General features: G+C 37.0%; 1 protein-coding gene across 3 annotated transcripts; it reads right to left on the reverse strand.

Annotated features, from left to right (window-relative positions):
* Positions 1-5,593: 5,593 nt before the first annotated feature.
* nat8 (N-acetyltransferase 8) lies at positions 5,594-19,053 on the reverse strand. Of its 3 annotated transcripts, none has more exons than XM_039751876.1 (3): positions 18,986-19,053; positions 9,274-9,344; positions 5,594-7,991 (listed from the first exon to the last, which is right to left on the reverse strand). In XM_039751876.1, the coding sequence occupies exons 1-3, from the start codon at positions 18,999-19,001 to the stop codon at positions 7,320-7,322; spliced, it is 759 nt and encodes a 252-aa protein (XP_039607810.1). In that variant the 5' UTR covers positions 19,002-19,053; the 3' UTR covers positions 5,594-7,319. The 3 variants fall into 3 exon arrangements, with proteins under 3 accessions (XP_039607810.1, XP_039607811.1, XP_039607812.1); XM_039751877.1 differs by lacking the exon at positions 18,986-19,053 and adding an exon at positions 15,270-15,358; XM_039751878.1 differs by lacking the exon at positions 18,986-19,053 and adding an exon at positions 10,605-10,697.
* Positions 19,054-19,826: the final 773 nt, after the last annotated feature.

Raw genomic sequence — 19,826 nt, forward strand, 5'->3', positions numbered from 1 at the left:
AAATTCTGTCCATAAAAGTTATGAACAGAATCGGTGACAAAGGGCAGCCCTGGCGGAGTCCAACTCTCACTGGAAACGGGCCACGCAGAACCTGTCTTTATAGTGCAAATGCAAACTTCTTGTTTCTCCTAACGAACAAAAAACCACAAGTGACCAACTGATGAACTTAAAGGATGTGGTAAATGCTGATCCAAGCAAACTGTTGTAAGATGTAATGGTTTGAAATTCTTGTGCAACCAAAGTCATATGACAAAGGCCCTATAAAAGATTTGGGATACCGACCCCTCGAGGCAGATGAAGCTTCTCTGTGCTTCTCTGTCATCTTACCCTTGCCTGGTGTGTATTAATAAAAGATTTTTTACTAACTTTAATTAATATCCCTCTGTCTTCAGTCACAAAAAACGATAACATAGAAAACGTGCCCACACTGGCAATGCGGACCAAGCTCTGACACCGGTTGTACAGGGACCGAACAGCTCTTATCAGGGGTCCGGTAACCCATACTCCCGGAGCACCCCCCACAGGATTCCCCGAGGGACACGGTCGAACGCCTTTTTCAAGTCCATAAAGCACATGTAGACGGGTTGGGCAAACTCCCATGCACCCTCCAGGATCCTGCTAAGGGTGTAGAGCTGGTCCACTGTTCCGCGACCAGGACGAAAACCACACTGTTCCTCCTGAATCCGAGGTTCGACTATCCGACGGACCCTCCTCTCCAGAACCCCCGAATAGACTTTTCCAGGGAGGCTGAGGAGTGTGATCCCTCTATAGTTGAAACACACCCTCCGGTCCCCCTTTTTAAAGGGGGATCACCACCCGGTCTGCCAATCCAGAGGCACTGTTCCCGATGTCCATGCGATGTTGCAGAGACGTGTCAACCAAGACAGTCCTACAACATTCAGAGCCTTAAGGAACTCTGGGTGTATCTCATCCACCACCGGGGCCCTGCCACCCAAGGAGTTTTTGACCACCTCGGTGACTTCAGTCCTAGAGATGGGAGAGCCCACCTCAGAGTCCCCAGGCTCTGCTTCCTCATTGGAAGGCATGTTAGTGGGATTGAGGAGGTCTTCGAAGTACTCCCCCCACCGACCCACAACGTCCCGAGTCGAGGTCAGCAGCGCACCATCCCCACCATATACGGTGTTGACACTGCACTGCTTCCCCTTCCTGAGACGCCGGACGGTGGACCAGAATCTCCTCGAAGCCGTCCGAAAGTCGTTCTCCATGGCCTCTTCAAACTCCTCCCATGCCCGAAGTTTTGCCTCAGCAACAACCGAAGCCGCATTCCGCTTGGCCTGCCGGTACCTATCAGCTGCCTCCAGAGACCCACAGGACAAAAAGGTCCTATAGGACTCCTTCAGCTTGATGGCATCCCTCACCGCCGGTGTCCACCAACCGTACTATTATATCATATTAAAATCCCCCACTAATATCTATTTTTTTGTAGTATTGTGTTTCAAAGGGAATTTGAACTGTAGGGTGATGGGTGATATAGGAGGAAAAAATAATTAATTGCAAGCACAACAGGAAATTGAACTCATGCGCAACATGTATTTATTGAATATTTTTAACAGTTGTTTTTATTAATAGAAATAATGCATGATTATTCTCAGTGTAAATTTTTTATTCAAATTGTACAAAAATGGGAATCATTAATAGTAAATAGTTTAGAAAATGTGATTAGCATATAGTTTAGCACCTAATGTAAACACAACATGTAAGAATAAAGATTTTTAAAATGATTAATTCTGAGGCCTATTGACACTTGATGTGAAAGAACAATAGTTAGGTTTTCTGGTTGTAAGTAATCTGGTCTGTACCCACTACCCACCTCCTACACACTTAATCAGAATCTAACACATGACAGCTACTATTGTATATTTAATACTACATTAGCTCTTACAACATTACCCGATAAAATCTGTCCAATTAAAGCATTATTGGTTATTGATTTTTTTTAAATAATAGAATATACTGTATAGTATAGGGTTTAACATTAGGGGAAATTTGTTAAATGAGAGGAATGATAGTACTGTACACTTAAGGGATGGAATACAACAAGTGTTTAAAGAATAGGGAAGCTCAGGACAAAATGTTTAAATATATTAGTATAGATCCCTGCTAGTGGCTGAAGATTTTTAACATCAGCAAGAAGATTTGGTATAGCTCTCACAATTCAAATGTATCCCTGAAAAGGGCCAGTAACTTGCACTAATGAGAGCAGTGATGACATCTTTCGAAGGAAGAACTGACACCTACTGCCAGCACGTATACTGCCTGTCTTCTATAGAAAGCAAGGTAGGAACCTAGTATAGAGCACAGGAGGATACAAATCAGGGCAACTTTTTGTATATGCGCATGACGATGTGATTTTTTAATTGTTTAATGAATGACTCTATCTCTAGTCATTGGACATGTCATTGGCAACATAAACTGGTAACTTCTGGAGTTTTCCAAGTAAATATTTGTGCTGTCTGTGCCACTATCAACAGTTCTATTAAATTATTAGATTGCAGACAAAATACAAGGCCATGTACATTTTTGTAAACTAATTTAGCTAATAATTATTGTATAAGAAAAAATTACATTGATCAAGTAGTTCCTGACAATGTTTAATCATCATATTCAGATGTTAAGTTATGGGACACATTTCTGATATTTTTAGAAGGGAAAAACATAATTTATACTACTATCAGACACATGATTTATACAATTAGAAACAGACCTGTTTAAAGTATAAAAACTAGTGGTCACTAGGTGACTCTGCTTAGATTTAGAGCCTATATCCATCATCTGCAGGAAGGCCATTAACTGACCACACAAATCAACTGGGGGCTGAATTGTATATGAATTCTGTTGGTCTAAAGGATGGCTGTTTATGATTGGTTTTGAATTGGAGGCCATTCTGTATTACGATGCCCCATTGGTTTATGTTTTGTTGTAAGAATGGCCTAAGGTTGGTTACCCCTTCTTAAACTCTTTCTGCCTCTCTTTCTCACCAACTGGCCATGAAGAGAACACCACGATTAAACCAACTTTATGTTGGCAGCTACTGTATACTGAGACAGACATGTGGCCTGTTTCAATATTCCATTCAAAGACCATGTGGTAGCAAAGCAAGCTAGACTGAAAATAGGCCGAGAGCCGCCTATGAACACAAAATGCACTGCTACTTAGGCTGTAAGGGAATCGTGTCAATATCCACATAGAATTCTGCTTATTTCATATTTTTAGGCATTTTTATCAATAATAAATAATTAAATATGTAACTTAACTCCTGCCTGGTTCTTTACTCTTTCTAACTGATGTAGATGTAGAAGGAATGGAAGTGCTAATGCACCTGATCACACAGTGGTAGGTGTATGGGATTTTAGTCATTTTATTAAGGTCTACACAATAAAGTAGTAGCTTTTTTATTGTCATTTCAACCATATACAGTTAGTACAGTACACAGTGAAATGAAACAATGTACCTCTGGGACCACATTGCTACATGGAACAAAGGACTACAGAAAAAACTACGCATTTTAACCTAAAGTGCATGTGTGCAAGCATGTGCAAACATTGTAGGACCGACAGACAGCGGTACAAACAAAGACAGTGCAGCACTGACTAGTACACAATTATGATACGTACTAGTATAGAAGTTAGCAGGTTGTGCCAAAATGTGACAATTTCTTAATAGAAAAAACAGATGTAAACATGACACTGGACGTAGAAGGAAAGTAACAGTATGACAATAAATATAAAGACATGATCTAGTGGGAATGTGTGTATGTGTTATCAGTTTAGTGCCCGAGTGTTTAGGATTCTTATGGCTTGAAGGAAGAAACTATTACACATTGTGCTAGTGATGTCCTAAATGCTTCGGTACCTTTTTCCAGACAGGAGGAGAGTGAATAGTTTATATGAGGGGTGTGTCACAGCTTCCACAATGCTGGTGGCTTTGCAGATGCAGCCTGTAGTTTAAATGTCCATGATGGAGGGAAGAGAGATTCTGATGATCTTCTCAGCTGTCCTTACAATACTCTGCAGGGTTTTGTTATCCATGACTGTGCAATTCCCAAACCAGACAGTAATGCAGCTGCACAGGATGTTTTCAATAGTCCCTTTGTAGAAAGTGGTGAACATGGGTGATGGGAGATGGGCTTTCCTCAGGCAACACAGGACGTTAAGATGCAGCTGGGCTTTTTTGGCTATTGAATTGGTGTTGAGGGACCAGGTGAGGTTCTCGGCCAGATGAACATCAACAAATTTGATGTTCTTGATGATCTCCACACTTGACTATCGATATATAGAGGAGAGTGGTCGCTTGTAGATCTTCCAAGGTGAACAACCATCTCCTTTGTTTTGTCTATGATCAGAGACAGTTTGTTTGCTTTGCACCAGTCTGTTAACCTCTGCACCTCATCTCGGTATGCTGATTCATCATTCTTGCTGATGAGGCCCACCACAGTCATGTTGCCAGCAAACTTGATGATGTGGTTCAAACTCTGCATTGCTGCACAGTCATGAATCAGTAAAATGAATAGCAGTGGACTAAGTCTAGGATCCAATTACATTAGAAGGTGTGCTGGCCCAGCAGGCTTAGCTTTCCAATCAGGTGCTGAGGAATGAATGTGTTGAATGCTAAACTAAAGTCTATAAACAACATAAAGAGTATAAAAGGGGAAAATACGGTCACAATAGGACCTTACATGATAAAACATAGCTGCACGGTCTATGTGGAATTTGCATGTTCTCAACATGCCCATGTGTGTTCCGGGTTCTTCAGTTTAGGTTGTCTGGAAGCTTTAAAATGTGAGTGACCATGAATATGTGATTGTCCCCTGCAACTGACTAAGGCCCTGTCTACTGTTGGCTTCCAAATGTAGCCAAGACAAGTTACAAGCTCTCTATCTACCTGATCCAGATTAAGCTAGTTCAGAAAATGTACGGAAAAAAGAATGATTCTTTGCATGTCATTGGAGTTCTTAAAAATAAATATTGAATTTCATGCCAATATTCTATATTGGGTGTTCACTTTTTCATTTCAACAAACTTCTGCTCTTAAAGTATTTAATTAGAATTACAGTATCTAGAATTAGAAAACATGTCAGCTAGAATCATACTAGAACAACAAGCTACTAACATGCAAGTATGATAATTAAAGACCCATCTTTGTTTTGACAGATTAACGCTGTAAAAGGTGTAGTTTCTCCCTCACTTTAAGGAACCAGAGCCTAGGTTCATCTGCCTCCCATTACTTTCAGAATTTAAATTAAGTCTATTACTGTATTTTTAAAAAGTTTCAATTTGATACAGCTACTGCTGAGGCTGATCATGCTGCTCTTTATTAACTGCATTAATCAATTTGATTGACTGTGACTAAAAGTTTTTCCCATTTTCTTTTTTTAGTCTCCCAACATGTCACTCATTATTACTTTCATTTTCCTCAAATCATCCTAAACCAAGAGCAGATGTGCCTTTGTGTGAGCTGTGATGTTTTCAATATCTTTTCTTTATATATCAATACCATATCTTTTCTGTGTTCTGCCGTAACTGTTGATATCTACCTGTACCTTGATGACTGAAAATTGTAAACTAGAATTTACTTATTGCTTTACCATTGCCATTTATTAGCTTTTGTTTGCATGCATTAAGAGCATAGGCTGAATACATTGGAAAAGGGAAGAAAACAAAGAAACTGCAGAAGTTTTGTGTATATTTCAATTTGCTATCATATTCTTGTTACAATTAATTTTAGCATTTTTGCAATGGCCCATATTAGACTAGGAAATGAATACCTCTGATGTTGAGTATAATATAAATGATATGTTAACCTGTAGTTTACGAAACTAATAAACTCTGTACAAGTTTTAATGGATGCAATCATACAAAAATATAAACACAGAGGAAACACATTCTCTGCATATTGTTTGAGCGTACAGATAGCAAACACTCTAGGGATTTGTTTTTTTTTTTTTTGAGAGCTACATCAACTGAATCAAATCCTCACTGCTTTCATCAGACTTATTTATGAGAATATTGTAAATTGGAAGTTAACATAAAGCAGCTCATAGAACCAAAAGATATCTTAGGAATTTACTAGTACATTGCTGGGTGGACAGTATTGATGCACAAATTAAGTGTCAAGTATTCTAGGAAACCAGACCTTCCCATTTCCCAATTCAATAATTTACATAACTCCCATCAATTTCTTGGTTTTGCTTAAAATGAAATAAAGCCATAAAGATACAAGTAAGTTTACAGTAGCTGTAAAGTTTTCAAATGCAACCTCAGAATTAAGGCTGATTTGTCTGGAAAGTTTAGCTGTCTAAAAATTGAATAGATTATGAGCTACTCTCAAAGTCAAGCCAAAGAGCAAAATGTTAGTTTTCAGTTATTATCATTTATCTGACATCAGATACCTTTTTTGTAACTTTAACTGGGGCTAATTCCTGAATATTACTGACCCTGGAAACCAAGGGCTATTATGGTAAGACTCTGTAACATGAAGGTGAGGCCAAATCTGGAAGACTACATGCATTTCTAGTAACCATGGTAAGGTATTAGAAGCTGTACTATAGATTACTATTATGTATTCCAGGACTATTCTTCAAAATGGTCTAAGGCATCAAGAAAGATGATCCAGCTATTTTTTTTTTCGAATAGTAAATCAGGTACTCAAGGATGCTGGTGAAAAGTAAGGGGAAGTGCGTGCAAGACGATAGTCAGGAAGCACATTAACACAACACTTCTTCACAAAAAAGTTTGTGGGAATCTATAAAAAAATGTAAATTCACACAACTAAAGTGGAAACCTTTAACATCTTAAAAATATCTTTAAAAATAGTAGTAAATATGTGTAAATCCTAGTAAATTCTGAAGACAGGTGGCCCAGGAATGTCCTGCATTCTACAAAATAGGTCTTTCCTTTCCACATTGAGACTGATATGCATAATTTTATTGCTCACAACAAAAAGGTCAAAACATGATCTGTGCACATCACAAGCAGTAACTGGTTGTCAGATGCATAGACAGAGCAAGAACTATGGTTTTCTAATACATCATTAAAATGTAAGCATTACTTTTCTGAGGAAAAGATTTAAAAATTTCAATTCACAATAAAAAAATCATTATGGGAACACATTTTGAATTTAGTCTGTTCTATAATATGTCACATTACATTAGCATTGTTATCATGCTTGAAGCAGGAATTAAAAATGTAAATCACCTTATGCAAAGAACAATTCTGACAATTCCAAAGTAGCTATGGATAATTCAGGAAGAGTTTAACAAACAATCATTAAATTATGAAAAAATATGGAAATGTAAAGTCTTAATCATGTGCAAGAACGTCATACCTGTAAACAATTACAGTAAAATTGCACAATTTTGCAATACGCTCAGGAACAACAAATTCTCTACTTTTTTTAAAACCAAAGTACTCATAAAGTTTCTGTGCATCATACTGGACAACTGATGTCTTCAGTATGACAGTAGGGTATCCATTTTCACGAGCAAACTGTAACACCGTCCTACAGAGGGCTTTTGCAATTCCACAACCTCTATAATTCTTTTTCACAGACATGCGCTTTAACTCCAAAGTACCTGGCTCCTCTTTAGAGGGAATCGTTGACACAGTGGCAACCACATTCCCATCACATTCTGCTATCCAGAAACTTGAATCTTTACCTTGCATATAGGATTTGTTAATGTCAAGTAAATCTTCATTTAGACTTCTTTCAATATATGATCTGAACATGATGTTCAGCACTTGACGTGCTGCAGCCAGTAGAAAGGTTACAGCCATGACAGGAAGAAGAAAGGACTTGGAGCTCAGAAGAAATGCACAAAATATACACATTAGTGACAGCTGTATGACAGGCTGTTTCAAACAATGTGTAAAGCAGGCAGGAATATGTTCACTCATTCCAATTGCAAATATATCTCGCACTGCATCATAGTCTTTATCTTCATATTTTCGTATATGGTAGTTGGCCATGATGGGCTAAGGAAAAAAAAAAGAGAAAAATAATAATATGTCCTCGTATATATGTATCAGAATTTTGATGACTGGGTGATGGAGCATTAATTTTCACAAGAAGCGAATTTTCCAATTCTAAATCCATTCACTATCTAACCCTTTTCTTTTCAAATACAAATCTACATTATGACTATACCTAATTTATTTACTGGGGTGACAGGTCAGTCACACGTCAAAAAATTGCATCCTGCATTCACAAACCTTTTAGCCATACCACCCCAGTCTCACAGGATAATAATGAAACACTTTAGCACATAAAAGTCTGGTTTAGTGAGTGGTTATATCTCTTCTGTTGACTGCAGTAAAAGTTTTTCATGTTTAGCTCAGATGGGTAAATCAGTTATGTTTTTGGTCTGTGACATAAGTACTTGCATTGCAGAAACTTTCCCCAAGATTTCAGTTTTAACCCAAATCTGAAACAACATTTGAAACTGTTGGTCTCTGGTTTGACCACTGATGTTGGTGGGCAAGAAGAAAACTAGCATGAATACCTGCTTTGAATAAACAACTTTACACATTTTCCAATATGTTTTACCAACTCAATTTAACTCAGCAGTAGTGGGACTATATCATATTGTATTAGACTTGGAGAAGAAAGAAAACTCAGAAGAACAGGCACTGGCTCAACTAATCCAAAAAATACTTCAATTCAGTATCTTTAGCCAGTCAAGCAAGACACATTTATTTAAACATAACAAAAATATTATATAACTCTTAGAAATCAGTTATGAATACCTAAAAAGTTGTTAATATATAATCTTTAAATTAGTATAATAAGTCTGAAAGCAAACTGCATAAAAATATAAAAAGGTGAGGTTCTAAAATGACACATCCTACTAATTACATTTGGAATTACAAATAAACATTTCAGATGAATATACTTTAACATAAAAATAAGTATTGAAATAGGTGAATTAAGGATTGTGCATAAAAATATAATCAAGCATATAAAAATGACTGCATGATCCCTGCACTTTAAATAGTTAAATTATGAACATACCAAATAATTAATCAACACAAATTGCTTTCAAGTAAATGTAGCAACAATGTTACACATAGCTATGAAATCAAAAAATACATTCAATATGATTAAATGCCAATGGTATTTCACAGGTTTAAAGACACACAGTTAAAAAATCACAGGTTAAAAGGCATACTGGTCAGTTATTAATTCTATAACCTGGTATATTTGAAGGAATGTGCACAAAGATATCATTGTATATTACAGGGAGGGCACTTTGCTTACCTGTGAATGTGGACTTCCTCTCCAAGCAGGAATGTGAAAAAGTCTTTTGTATACTTTTAGGTAAATTTCTCCTGTCATGATAATAGAAAGAAATTAAGAAATTGGGTTAATAAACAAAGTTAAATTAGTTATTATTACACTGCGAATAGTAGCAGTAATAGTAATTTCAGGGGACATTTTTCTAATCTTAGTTACAGGAGCCTACCTCTGTGGTTTGAACCACAATGTTTTACATTTGCTTAAGACAACATGCAAAAGTTATTAATGCTTAAGCTGTGGACTAAGACAAGACACCTCGGCAGTGACAAGATGGTTGCCCATCTCCTTTTCCTGGCAGGTTTCTTGAAGAAGGGAAAACTTTACCCACATCACAACTGTAGTGATGCAGCCTCACTGAAGTATTTATAGTGCTGATGACATGACACAATCAGGTTGAATGTACACAGTTAGGCATAATCCCTTTTAAAACTTCCTGGAATGCTTTCAGACAGTATGATGAATTGTCTGTAACCACCGCTAAAGTGTCATTAAGATTCAGCTGGTTGTTTTGAACAGACTGAAGTGCTGCCTGTGAAAAGGTGGAAAAGTTGCAGCTCTCCATAAAGATAACATCTGCCAAAAAGTACTTGTAATTGTAATTATGTAAATTATTTGTAATGATTCTTAAATCTTAAACGTTTACAGACTGAAAACATGCATCACTGCATCTGTAGCTTCATCTATTGCATATCTGAAAATAATTAATTACAAAGCAAAAGCGAACTAATCTGGAAGAAGCTAAATCCGGGAATTAAACAGAAAAAAAGACATGCTTATAAAGGCTTGTTGCATCTGAGGTTTTAGATTTGACGTGGTCATTGCAAGTATCTTTTCATCTTCAGTCTATGGTATGCTGTCAAAACTTGCAGAAAAGTTGAAATCCAGATTCGTAAAAGCCACCGAGATATTGTTGTGCCCTCAATTTTCCAGTTAGGCTCGCATTTCTTAGTTTTTTCGACGTAGTTAGGGTACCTGATACTGCTCGCTTCGACACTTCTGTCTCATGCAGCTACCTAATTCGCATGCCTTTAACACTAGAATTCCTGAAGCCTACGAAAAAATTCGTAATCCCAGCCCACCTTAAATCCGTTCACACCTCTCCATCAGCGTCTTTTGTTTTGTATATGTGTCAATTAGCTCAAGCAGCAAGCAGCCTGCTATCCCATCCCCACCACCACCAGAGCTCATCTCGGGCAAAAAGCTCTCCCAGCTCAAGCCAAGGCTCCTTATCTGCGTGTGTGGTGCCTGGAGTTGTATAGGGTAAATAATATATCGTTATTTGGAATACATACATTTCATGTGTGTTCCCTGTCAACAATGATCTGTGAAAATTGTAGGATGAAGTGCGAGTCAGGAATTGTTGAACACATAACTAAAAAAGAAACATTTTTCATATTTTAGTAATAATGGACAAAATGCAGACATGAAGTGTATAATGTGTGAAGACTGAAGTCCAAATATTAAATAAACACTTTCACAAAAGGAACAAGTATAGCAAAACAAGTGCGCTTTTATTCAAGAACTAGACATTAAGCCTGTTACAATAATGGGCGCTAGAACAGTAGTACATAAACATTAGTAGGAACAGTCTATATTAAATGGCAAGGGACCTTGACCTCATTCTGTTTCTTGTCAAAAATATTTTTGCAAGAAGCTTAAAGTAAAATAATAATAAAAATAAAATAGAAACACATATGATAATACAGTAAGTATAATTAATATTGCCTTAGTGTAAAACTTTGCAACAATCTGTAATACACAATATCTGAAGAAGATATTTAGGAAAATCTTCTATTGTTTTTACCTCATGAAATTTTTCTATAAAATTTAATTATAGACAACCTTTCTTGTAAATATTCTGTCTGAGTTTGGCAAGATTTTGCCTTGTTCAGGACCATCTACAACCTTGACAACAACATCTGAAAAACTTCTAACTCTTGATAATGCAACATATAAATGACCGTGGCTGAATACTGGTTCTGGCAAGTAAATGCCAACTTTTTCTAAGGTTTGCCCCTAAGCTTTATTAATTGTCATGGCAAAGGCTAATGTAACTGGAAATGGTCGCCTTCCTAATTTTCTCCTGCAGCAATACTAGTTTGTATTTTCGTAAAATGCCTGTAATTTTCTCTGACAGTAATACTGGCTTTGATGTCCGGAATATGCCTTTAATTTTCTGTCACAACAGTGGGCAATCAGAAGAGTCTCACCAGCAACTGATGTAATGTGTGGCGTGCAGCTGATAATTGTGCCTGTGGCGTCTACTCAGCAAGTAATTTAATGTGTGGCATGCAGCAGCTGATGTAGCCTGTGGCGTCTCCCCAGCAAGTAGTGTTCACCTCCACAGCAAGTATATGAATCTGTACTGGCGTGCAGCTGATTACTCTATGTCTTGTCTTCCCAGCAACGGATTATATGTGCGCGGCCGCAACCACCCAATCAGCACTCTCCCCAGCAATGATGTCCTTTATTTGCTTATCATGCGCGGCCGCGGCTAGGCCATTCACTGTAAACATCCACAGTGCCGTGCGCATGCGCAGTGCATGGTGTGGCCCCGCACATGCGCACTTCACCAGAAGACACACACAAACGGACACCCCTGACCCCTGGACGCACACAGGGGTTTTATTAAAGAGGATATAACCATAGAAAAAGAAATTGGTTTAATGTACAATGCTGACACGACAGCTTTGGTGGTGCTGCGGTAAGATACGACAGCTTTGGTGGTGCAGCAGTAAGAGCTGTTGACTGATAATCAAAAGGTCGCCGGTTCAATTCCAAATGTACCTGTTTTGAGTAGTGCGCTGCTCTTATTCTTACTATTATACAATAAAAGCATACATTTGATTTGAGTCTGTAACAGCCGGTGTAAATTTATGGTACTTGTAAAAGTTTTTTTTTTTTTCCATTCAGTTTTATTCTTTCCCCAATCTGACACTGCTGTTTTCAAATAAATATGTGCTATAACAGAGGTGAACTCAGATGATGAGGGAGAACAGAAGCCCTCCCAACAAGAAAAATCTATTCGCACATAAGAACAACGCAGCTGTACCAGGCGTAAAGGTGAAAGATGGCATTGTTTGGATACAGCAAGAGGCTGGGTGTCATCCTGCCAGTCAGTCTGCCCCACACATGTCCTTCAAAGAAAAAAAAGCAGAGCTCGCCAAGGCATTGTGCGAAGTCCTGTTTGTGATTATGTTTTGTGATGGCCTTTATATGAAAAGCATTTATATGTTACTTACAGTACATAAAAGCCAGATCAAATGTTACTTACCTTGATTTATTTACTTATCTTCCTACAGTGTAAAGTCATAAGTAGACTGCAGAGCTTCCTGGGTCATTGATCCAAAATTCTTTTTTGCTTCATTTTGTAATTGAATGTACAGTAATTATGTGTTTTAAACGATTAACTTGAAAACACCTGTGTTACTGGAATTCAAAAGTTTGGAATTACCCAGACTTTTTTGTGTTTTTGATAGAATTTGATACTTTCATATCATGGTACCATTTGATTTAATTAAATTTAAATATTCTGTGTGATTCCAAACTTTTAAAATTTAGTAAATTTATGAAAAAAGTTTTAAAAGAAACGTTTTTCTGAAAAAGTTATTATTACCTAATAATCCATGCACGGTAATATACACAGCAGAAGTAAATGCTTTTGTTCACATTTCTTCACAAACATATGAAGAGCGTAAGAGTATTTTAGAGACAGGAAATGAGACACATTATAATAAAAGTTTAATATCAGATAATAAATGAAGACTAGTGTCTAACAGCCCTCTTTCTATTCAATTGCACTTGCACACTCTGTCAACCTCTCTCCCCATCACAAAAGATCTGAACATTTGAAAATGTGATGTTGAACAAAGCTACTCAATAGAAAACTCTGAAACCAAATTTCCAGACGGTCTGTCTGTGCTGTCTATGCAATGTAAAAATTCTGATATCTCACAGTCCCTAAGTATAGGCTTTCAGAAAATGTAATAACTATTCAGTATTCTGGCATTCATGGTTTTCTGTCTCTTTATGCTCAGATCTGGTTTGCAAGTTATTTCTAAAATGATCATTTACATTGGCAGAGACTTGAATGTCTTGCTTAAAAAGGGAAAATCATTCTCTTCTTTGTAACATATTTTCAAAGCAACTTAATATGTTCAAACTTTTCTAGCTTTCCTTCTAAGTTTTTATAACAGTACAGTCTATAATTACTGCACTTATTTCTATGAATTAATCTTCACTAGGTAAAAAATATGAATAATGCACTATACAAGAATAAACCTCCAGTTGTTAAAAAAAACATGGAATGTTTTAGTATCTAGACTGGCATTACCCAGTGCAGTAGCACAGTGTTTAGTGCTGCTGCTTTACAGATCCAGCATCCGGGGTTTAAATCCACGACCAGGGTGCTGCCCTTGTTAAATCTGAATATTCTTCATGTGTCTGCATGAGGTTTTTCTCCCAGATCTCTAAAGACACATGGGTTAGGTTAACTGGGGATTCTAAATTGACCCAGTGTGGTTGTGTTCGTCCGTGGAAACTGTGTTGGACTCATGTTCTGCCTAGGGCTATTTCCTGCCTTACACACAAAGCTGCCAGAACAGGCTTAAACCAAGGTGAGCCTGAATTTAATTAAACAAGTTTGCAACTGTTCTATTTTGTAGACAGGTCTGTCTTTGGCAAGGATGTCTACAAAGGAAGAAAAGCATCTTGAAAGCATAACTGAGACATCTCGTTCAAATACTAAAAAAAAAAAAAAAAATCATGGGACTATAAAAACGGCAAAATGAAAAATATAGAATTTTGGTGTTTCCCAAAACGGCTGCTTTCCTGATTATTCAAGGTATATTGTCTATAAAATAATTGAAAGGGTCTTCACTATATCAGTATATTCTGTAAAAGTTATTAAAATAAAATAAAAGCAAAAACTTGTACTTCATGAAAAAGAAAAAAAGATATAATTTAATACATTTCATTTGTTTTTCCAACTGGCGCAAAGTCAGGTGAAGTAACTCCTGCCAGTAGCAGGATTTGAAAACAACAACCTGAGGGTACGAAGTCTAAAGCCTTAACCGCTAGCTACACGCCACTGTGTTTTACCTTTAAATCACATCGACTGCTGGTGGTGGTTAGCCGTGGCCCTCCATACATTGTGCAAAAAAAAAAATATACATATATAAATAAAATAAAAAAAAAATAAAGGGAGTGCTTACAAAAAGGAATTACTCCAAGGCACTATCACTAATTAGTGCGCTAAATCATTTCGAACAAGGCAAAGTTTTGGAACACACATTCATGTTTAAAGCATAGACAACCAATATCATTTAGGAATGCTTTTTAAAGAATTGTCCATTTAACAATCAGATAAAACAACAAGATTATTACTTAAAAATCATGTAAAACTTCAAATCTGACTCGGAGATGTATTCCTTTGTCCGCAAGGTCAAACCTGTCTCTACTATTAATTCGAATCTTGACAGATGAGCTGTCAATTAACTTTTAACCATTGAACTATGATTATATATTACTGTATTTATATGGTGCAGTAGCTGCGTACATCAAAGCGTTCTCGATGCTTGCTTTAAACTGTATAAGGCGACAGCTGGTACGAAAGTCTGTAACCCATAAATACTGTCAATCTATTATAAAACCTTTATAAGCAAATTTCAATGTACTGTATTGCACAAATAGCAGGTCAGAATAACGCGAATCTCACAATTCGTGCTCTACAGCCGAGTAAAAGAAAAGCGGTGATTTATATATTGGCTAAACGTTGCGCTTTTTTTGCTGTTATTTATAACCCGCTAAACACTAGAAATACCTAACATTTGCAATTTTATTCTTATTTAAAATTATAGTAAGAAAAAAACAACCTTATTTGGTAGTCCCTCGAAAGCCTTTTTTAAAAAACTATTCATAAAAACACAGTTTCGGAATATATAAAATGAACAACTTACTTGTCCCCTAACATCCAGCACTAACATCATGTCAGCGAACCAGAAAAAAAACATTTGCCCTGTGATTGTTTTAATATCGCGAGAAATCGCTTCGCAAATTCAAAAAATCTTTATTGGTACGGCACAGCAGTAGAGAAATACAGTGTACAATGCGCCGGGAAATGAAGATGTAGTACTTTACTGCTTTCATATTTAAAATATGGATACGTGTGTAATACACTTGTTAGCGGCAGCGTATATCAGCGATGACTATGTTCTTTTGTTTCTGAAAGTCGAATCCTATGGGAATTATTACAGTTGTCGATGACGTTAGTTAGCCGTTCAAGATCATCGCAAAATCCGTAAATATTACCGCGTTCCATATTTTAATAAATAGCTATATTCATTGCGTTCTGGGTCTGCTTATTTTAAAAAAATACTATATGTAAATACACGTGTCTGGCACATTTCTAATTTAAAAGCGAAGTTATACTGTTTTGATTCGCCTTCTGAAATCCTTTATTATAACAATACCGCAGTAAATAAAACAGTGAGACTCTACACACCTCCTTGATAAGGCAAGTGCCGTAGGGGAGACTGTCAGAAACCCAAAACTGTATCGAGGAGGATCTTGATTATGATAAATCATTCCGATAAAATAGCATTTACAAGAAAAACTGTCTGTTGTGTTACGGCCACAAATAGGATAGTTTCACATTAAATGAACGAATGGATCCGGATAGCAAGGTAGGGTCAGTGTATCAAACATCATTCCAGTAGCTTTAGTCTCACCAGAGGTGTTGTCACACAAATCCAAGATAAAGGATTTGAATTTAAACTCTTAATATTTATTGTGAGCAACCTGGAAGGCACGTGGGAGTGTTATGCTAGCTAAAAAAACATCTTCATGAGGTTCATCTACAAGCCATCAATGGATTTCTGACTTTGATTGAGGTGTACATGCCAAGTAACCCCACAAAACTTAGCACCAAAGTATAGGCAGCTCCTGATGCTCAGTCTCACTGTACATCATTATGCATGAAGAAAAACTGGAAGATGGAGTGCTTCTGAAAAAAAAAGTCAGACAATGTGATTGTCACCCCTAAAATGTTCTTCACAATCTATTGGTAAGGAACTACTAAAAAGAAAAATATAAATATGGTGGGGACAGTAACAAAGCAAAAGACAGAACTTCTCAGTCACATTTTGAAAGTAAATAAAAAAATAATACCCTTTGACATATTTAACACTGTTGTGTCCTACTGCAAAAAAAATTTACTCAGAAAATGTTCAGAACTCTTACCTCTATGCACACTTTGTGGCGTAGGTTTACTTTTAAATGGATAAATGGCATTTTTCACCATCAATCTGATTTTTAAATAACAAAGTGAAAATATGTTTGCAGGAAAGTCTGCAAATTTATTAAAAAGCAAAAACTGAAATCTAATTTACGTATGTATTCAAATTGTGGTGAGATGCATCTGGTTTGCGTCAATCAACCCTGAGATTCTTGTATGACTTGATGGGAATCCACGTGTGGCAAAATAAATTAATTTCACGCAGTTCAGAAAGGCACACATGTTCCCATGTATATACAGTAAGGTCCCACAAATCACACTACATATCAGAAGAAAAAACAAACAGTAAGTCCAAGGAATACTGTAGACCTCCATGATCAAATTATTATGAGGCATTAATCAGTGCAAGACTGTAAAACTATTTCTAAAGCTTCAAGTAGTCTCAGGAGCACAGTAGCCTCAATAACTGACTTTTCCTAGACTTGGCCCACTGGCCAAACTGAGTAACTGAGGAAGAAGGGCATCCATCAGGGAGGTGACCAGGAGCCCAATGTCACTCTAACAGAGCTTCAGGTGCTGACCTTTTGATGGGCAGTGGCTCAAAAGGGGAGAAGGGACACCTTATATAACAGAATGTGTTGCTTTTTAATTTTGGACAAAATAGCCACTTATTGCTGTTTTTTTATTTCACGGGAAGTTTGTGTGGAATGTAAGGAGCATTGTAATAATACAAAACGTGGTAAAAATGTTTGTATATGATAATCTGACAAGCATTATACCGCTTTTAAGTTATAAGCATGTTTTTGCTTTAAAATTGCAAAGGTTTTGGAAATGTTGTTTTAGTTTATTAATTTCAGGCAATGGCAAAGAGCTATATAAAACAGGTGGTTCACATCACACAAGTTTAGAATGTAAATAATGTAAAAAACCAAACATGTTACCAAAAGCTTTGACCATTGCAGCCAGCCCAAAGTTATGTCAAATGAGGAGTTATAGCCTCTTAAAGTAATAAGATTAAACTCTTCACAGCATCATGCTGTTAACAAGATATTTATCTTAAAGATCCTTCTCAGTAAAGGGTGCTTCTGTTAAAATAATAAAAAAAAAAATGTATCTATTGTATTGTGTCTCTTCAGTAGAGCCTACTCTGTAAAATCCCATCCTGGACTGCATGGCAGTTTATTGAATATTTAGAGATTGCCACACACCTCAAGAGGAGTTTGAAAGCCAGCCTTTTTAAAATGGGCACCATGAAGATTATACAGTAGACTGCATTTGTCACAATGGCCTCTAGTTCTGCCATCACACTTTTTAAATACTTTTAGCAAGTCTATGCCAATTTTTGTAATTAAGCTTGCCCTCTTGCCAGATTTAGTTTGACATTTAACTTTCTGGCAGACCACAGCACCAAAGAGTACACTAGTAACTAGGAATGGTTTGTATGACCAAGAATCTAGATCACAGTATGACTAAAAAAAATTATAATACAATAAACACACACTTTTATTAAATAACAGTGTAAGGTATTCATATGTAAATGTAATCCTAAAACTTGCAGGATTGGTTAGACGTAGACTAACACACTCTTTACAGACACTACAAGCCCTTACATGCTGTTTAGGAATTACCTTTAATACACCAATACTGTCAAAAAGTGCTCACAAGTCTTCAAAATCCATAGCAGAATTCCATCCTGTTTACAGAATTAACTGCATATTCTCCACTACCACATTTCATGATTGAACACGATCTACAATCTGTCACACATAAAAGGAGGCTGAAACTGCTAGCCTTCAGGTAGTCCATGACCCAGAATACTGTGGTGTCATCTCATTTCCCTTATTCACAAATAGGGAGAGAGTGGACTGTGTTTAAGGCCCTGAGTGTTATTTTTTAGCTCACTCTCTGAATATTGGGCTAAGATAGTGGTCTGTGTGGTACAGCCATAAACCTTCCACGTGCTTCACTGTTTGAATCACACATTTCATCGAGAAAATGTGGGAAATGCAACGCAAGTGTAATTTGTCTTTTACTTCTGTTTGAGTCATTGGAACAGATTTGTATTTAAAATTAAAGCCACTCACCGAATAAATTGTTCTCTTTACCTGGCCTGCTACAGTCATTTAAATGTATTAACTGTTTAGTTCTACAGAGCAGAGGTATTTCGTTTTAGCCATTTAGTAATTCCCTATTTTGTGAGCCCTTGAGTATGTTTCTTTCCCTTTTGATTGCACAGAATTATTCAAAAGTATGCAAGTAATTTGTACATTTTGTATTAAAAAAAAAACACCACATAGATTAGTTAGAGTATTGGATTAAAAATGCTTGATCCTTAGACTTCAATAACCACATTCAGATCTACAGGAAAGGTTTATTAAACAGCTCTCACCCCACCCACCTGTGCTTTGGTCAAGCACATGTGTAGGATTCAATGATTACCTTCAAGCTCCACCATTGAGGTTTGCCCAGGGCATACTGTACAGTCAAGACAACAGGACCACTGTGGCACTACACATTCTTGCTGGGTTCATCCATCTTGAAGACCTAGGCTCTGCTGGTCAGTTGGCATGGTTGTATAATGCAACTACATTATACTACACCAACGATAGTCTTAACAAATAATATATTTTAAAATAAAATAATTAAAGATATTATCCGAAATTGGGGTTTAATTGAGTTTAGTTGGATTTTGCTACATTTCGGACTGTTTCCGGAATGCAGCAGCTAGCGAGCTGATTGGAGACCGTAAGAGCCAATCAGAATTTTTGAAACCAAGTCTGTGATTGGTTGGTTTTGTGGCACACTTATAACGTGTACAGAGAGTTGAGCTTGCAGCAGAGAATGTTGTGAGCTAGCAACAACACATTGAGCAAGCGCAAATGAAAAACTGAGCAGAGAGGGGTGCTATTGTGTGTGTGTATATGGATAAGTGCAAACACTGAAATACATTTTTTGCACGCAGCAATGAATTTTGTTCACTCAAATTCAGCTTTGTACGCCAAAATAAATTTCTCCTCAAATGCAACACTTGCACTTGCAATATCTTTTTACGTGCGCTCAGAATAGTGGCACTGAAATAACGCCATACTGCTGGACCCTAATACAAAAGGAACAGGTTTAGTTGCACTCAGTTCCCATTCCAGGTGGTTCATTGTGTGGTGGGTGCAGCAACGTGTGGTATCAGCGCATGCTCCTAACCTCTTAGTTCAGATTTAACCACTTCAAATCCTATATGCCAAAGTGGACACCCTAAGGAACATTTTTTTTTAGTTTAAGACCA

This window comes from Polypterus senegalus, chromosome 4, assembly GCF_016835505.1.
Source record: "Polypterus senegalus isolate Bchr_013 chromosome 4, ASM1683550v1, whole genome shotgun sequence".
Classification (NCBI taxonomy): Eukaryota; Metazoa; Chordata; class Cladistia; order Polypteriformes; family Polypteridae; genus Polypterus; species Polypterus senegalus.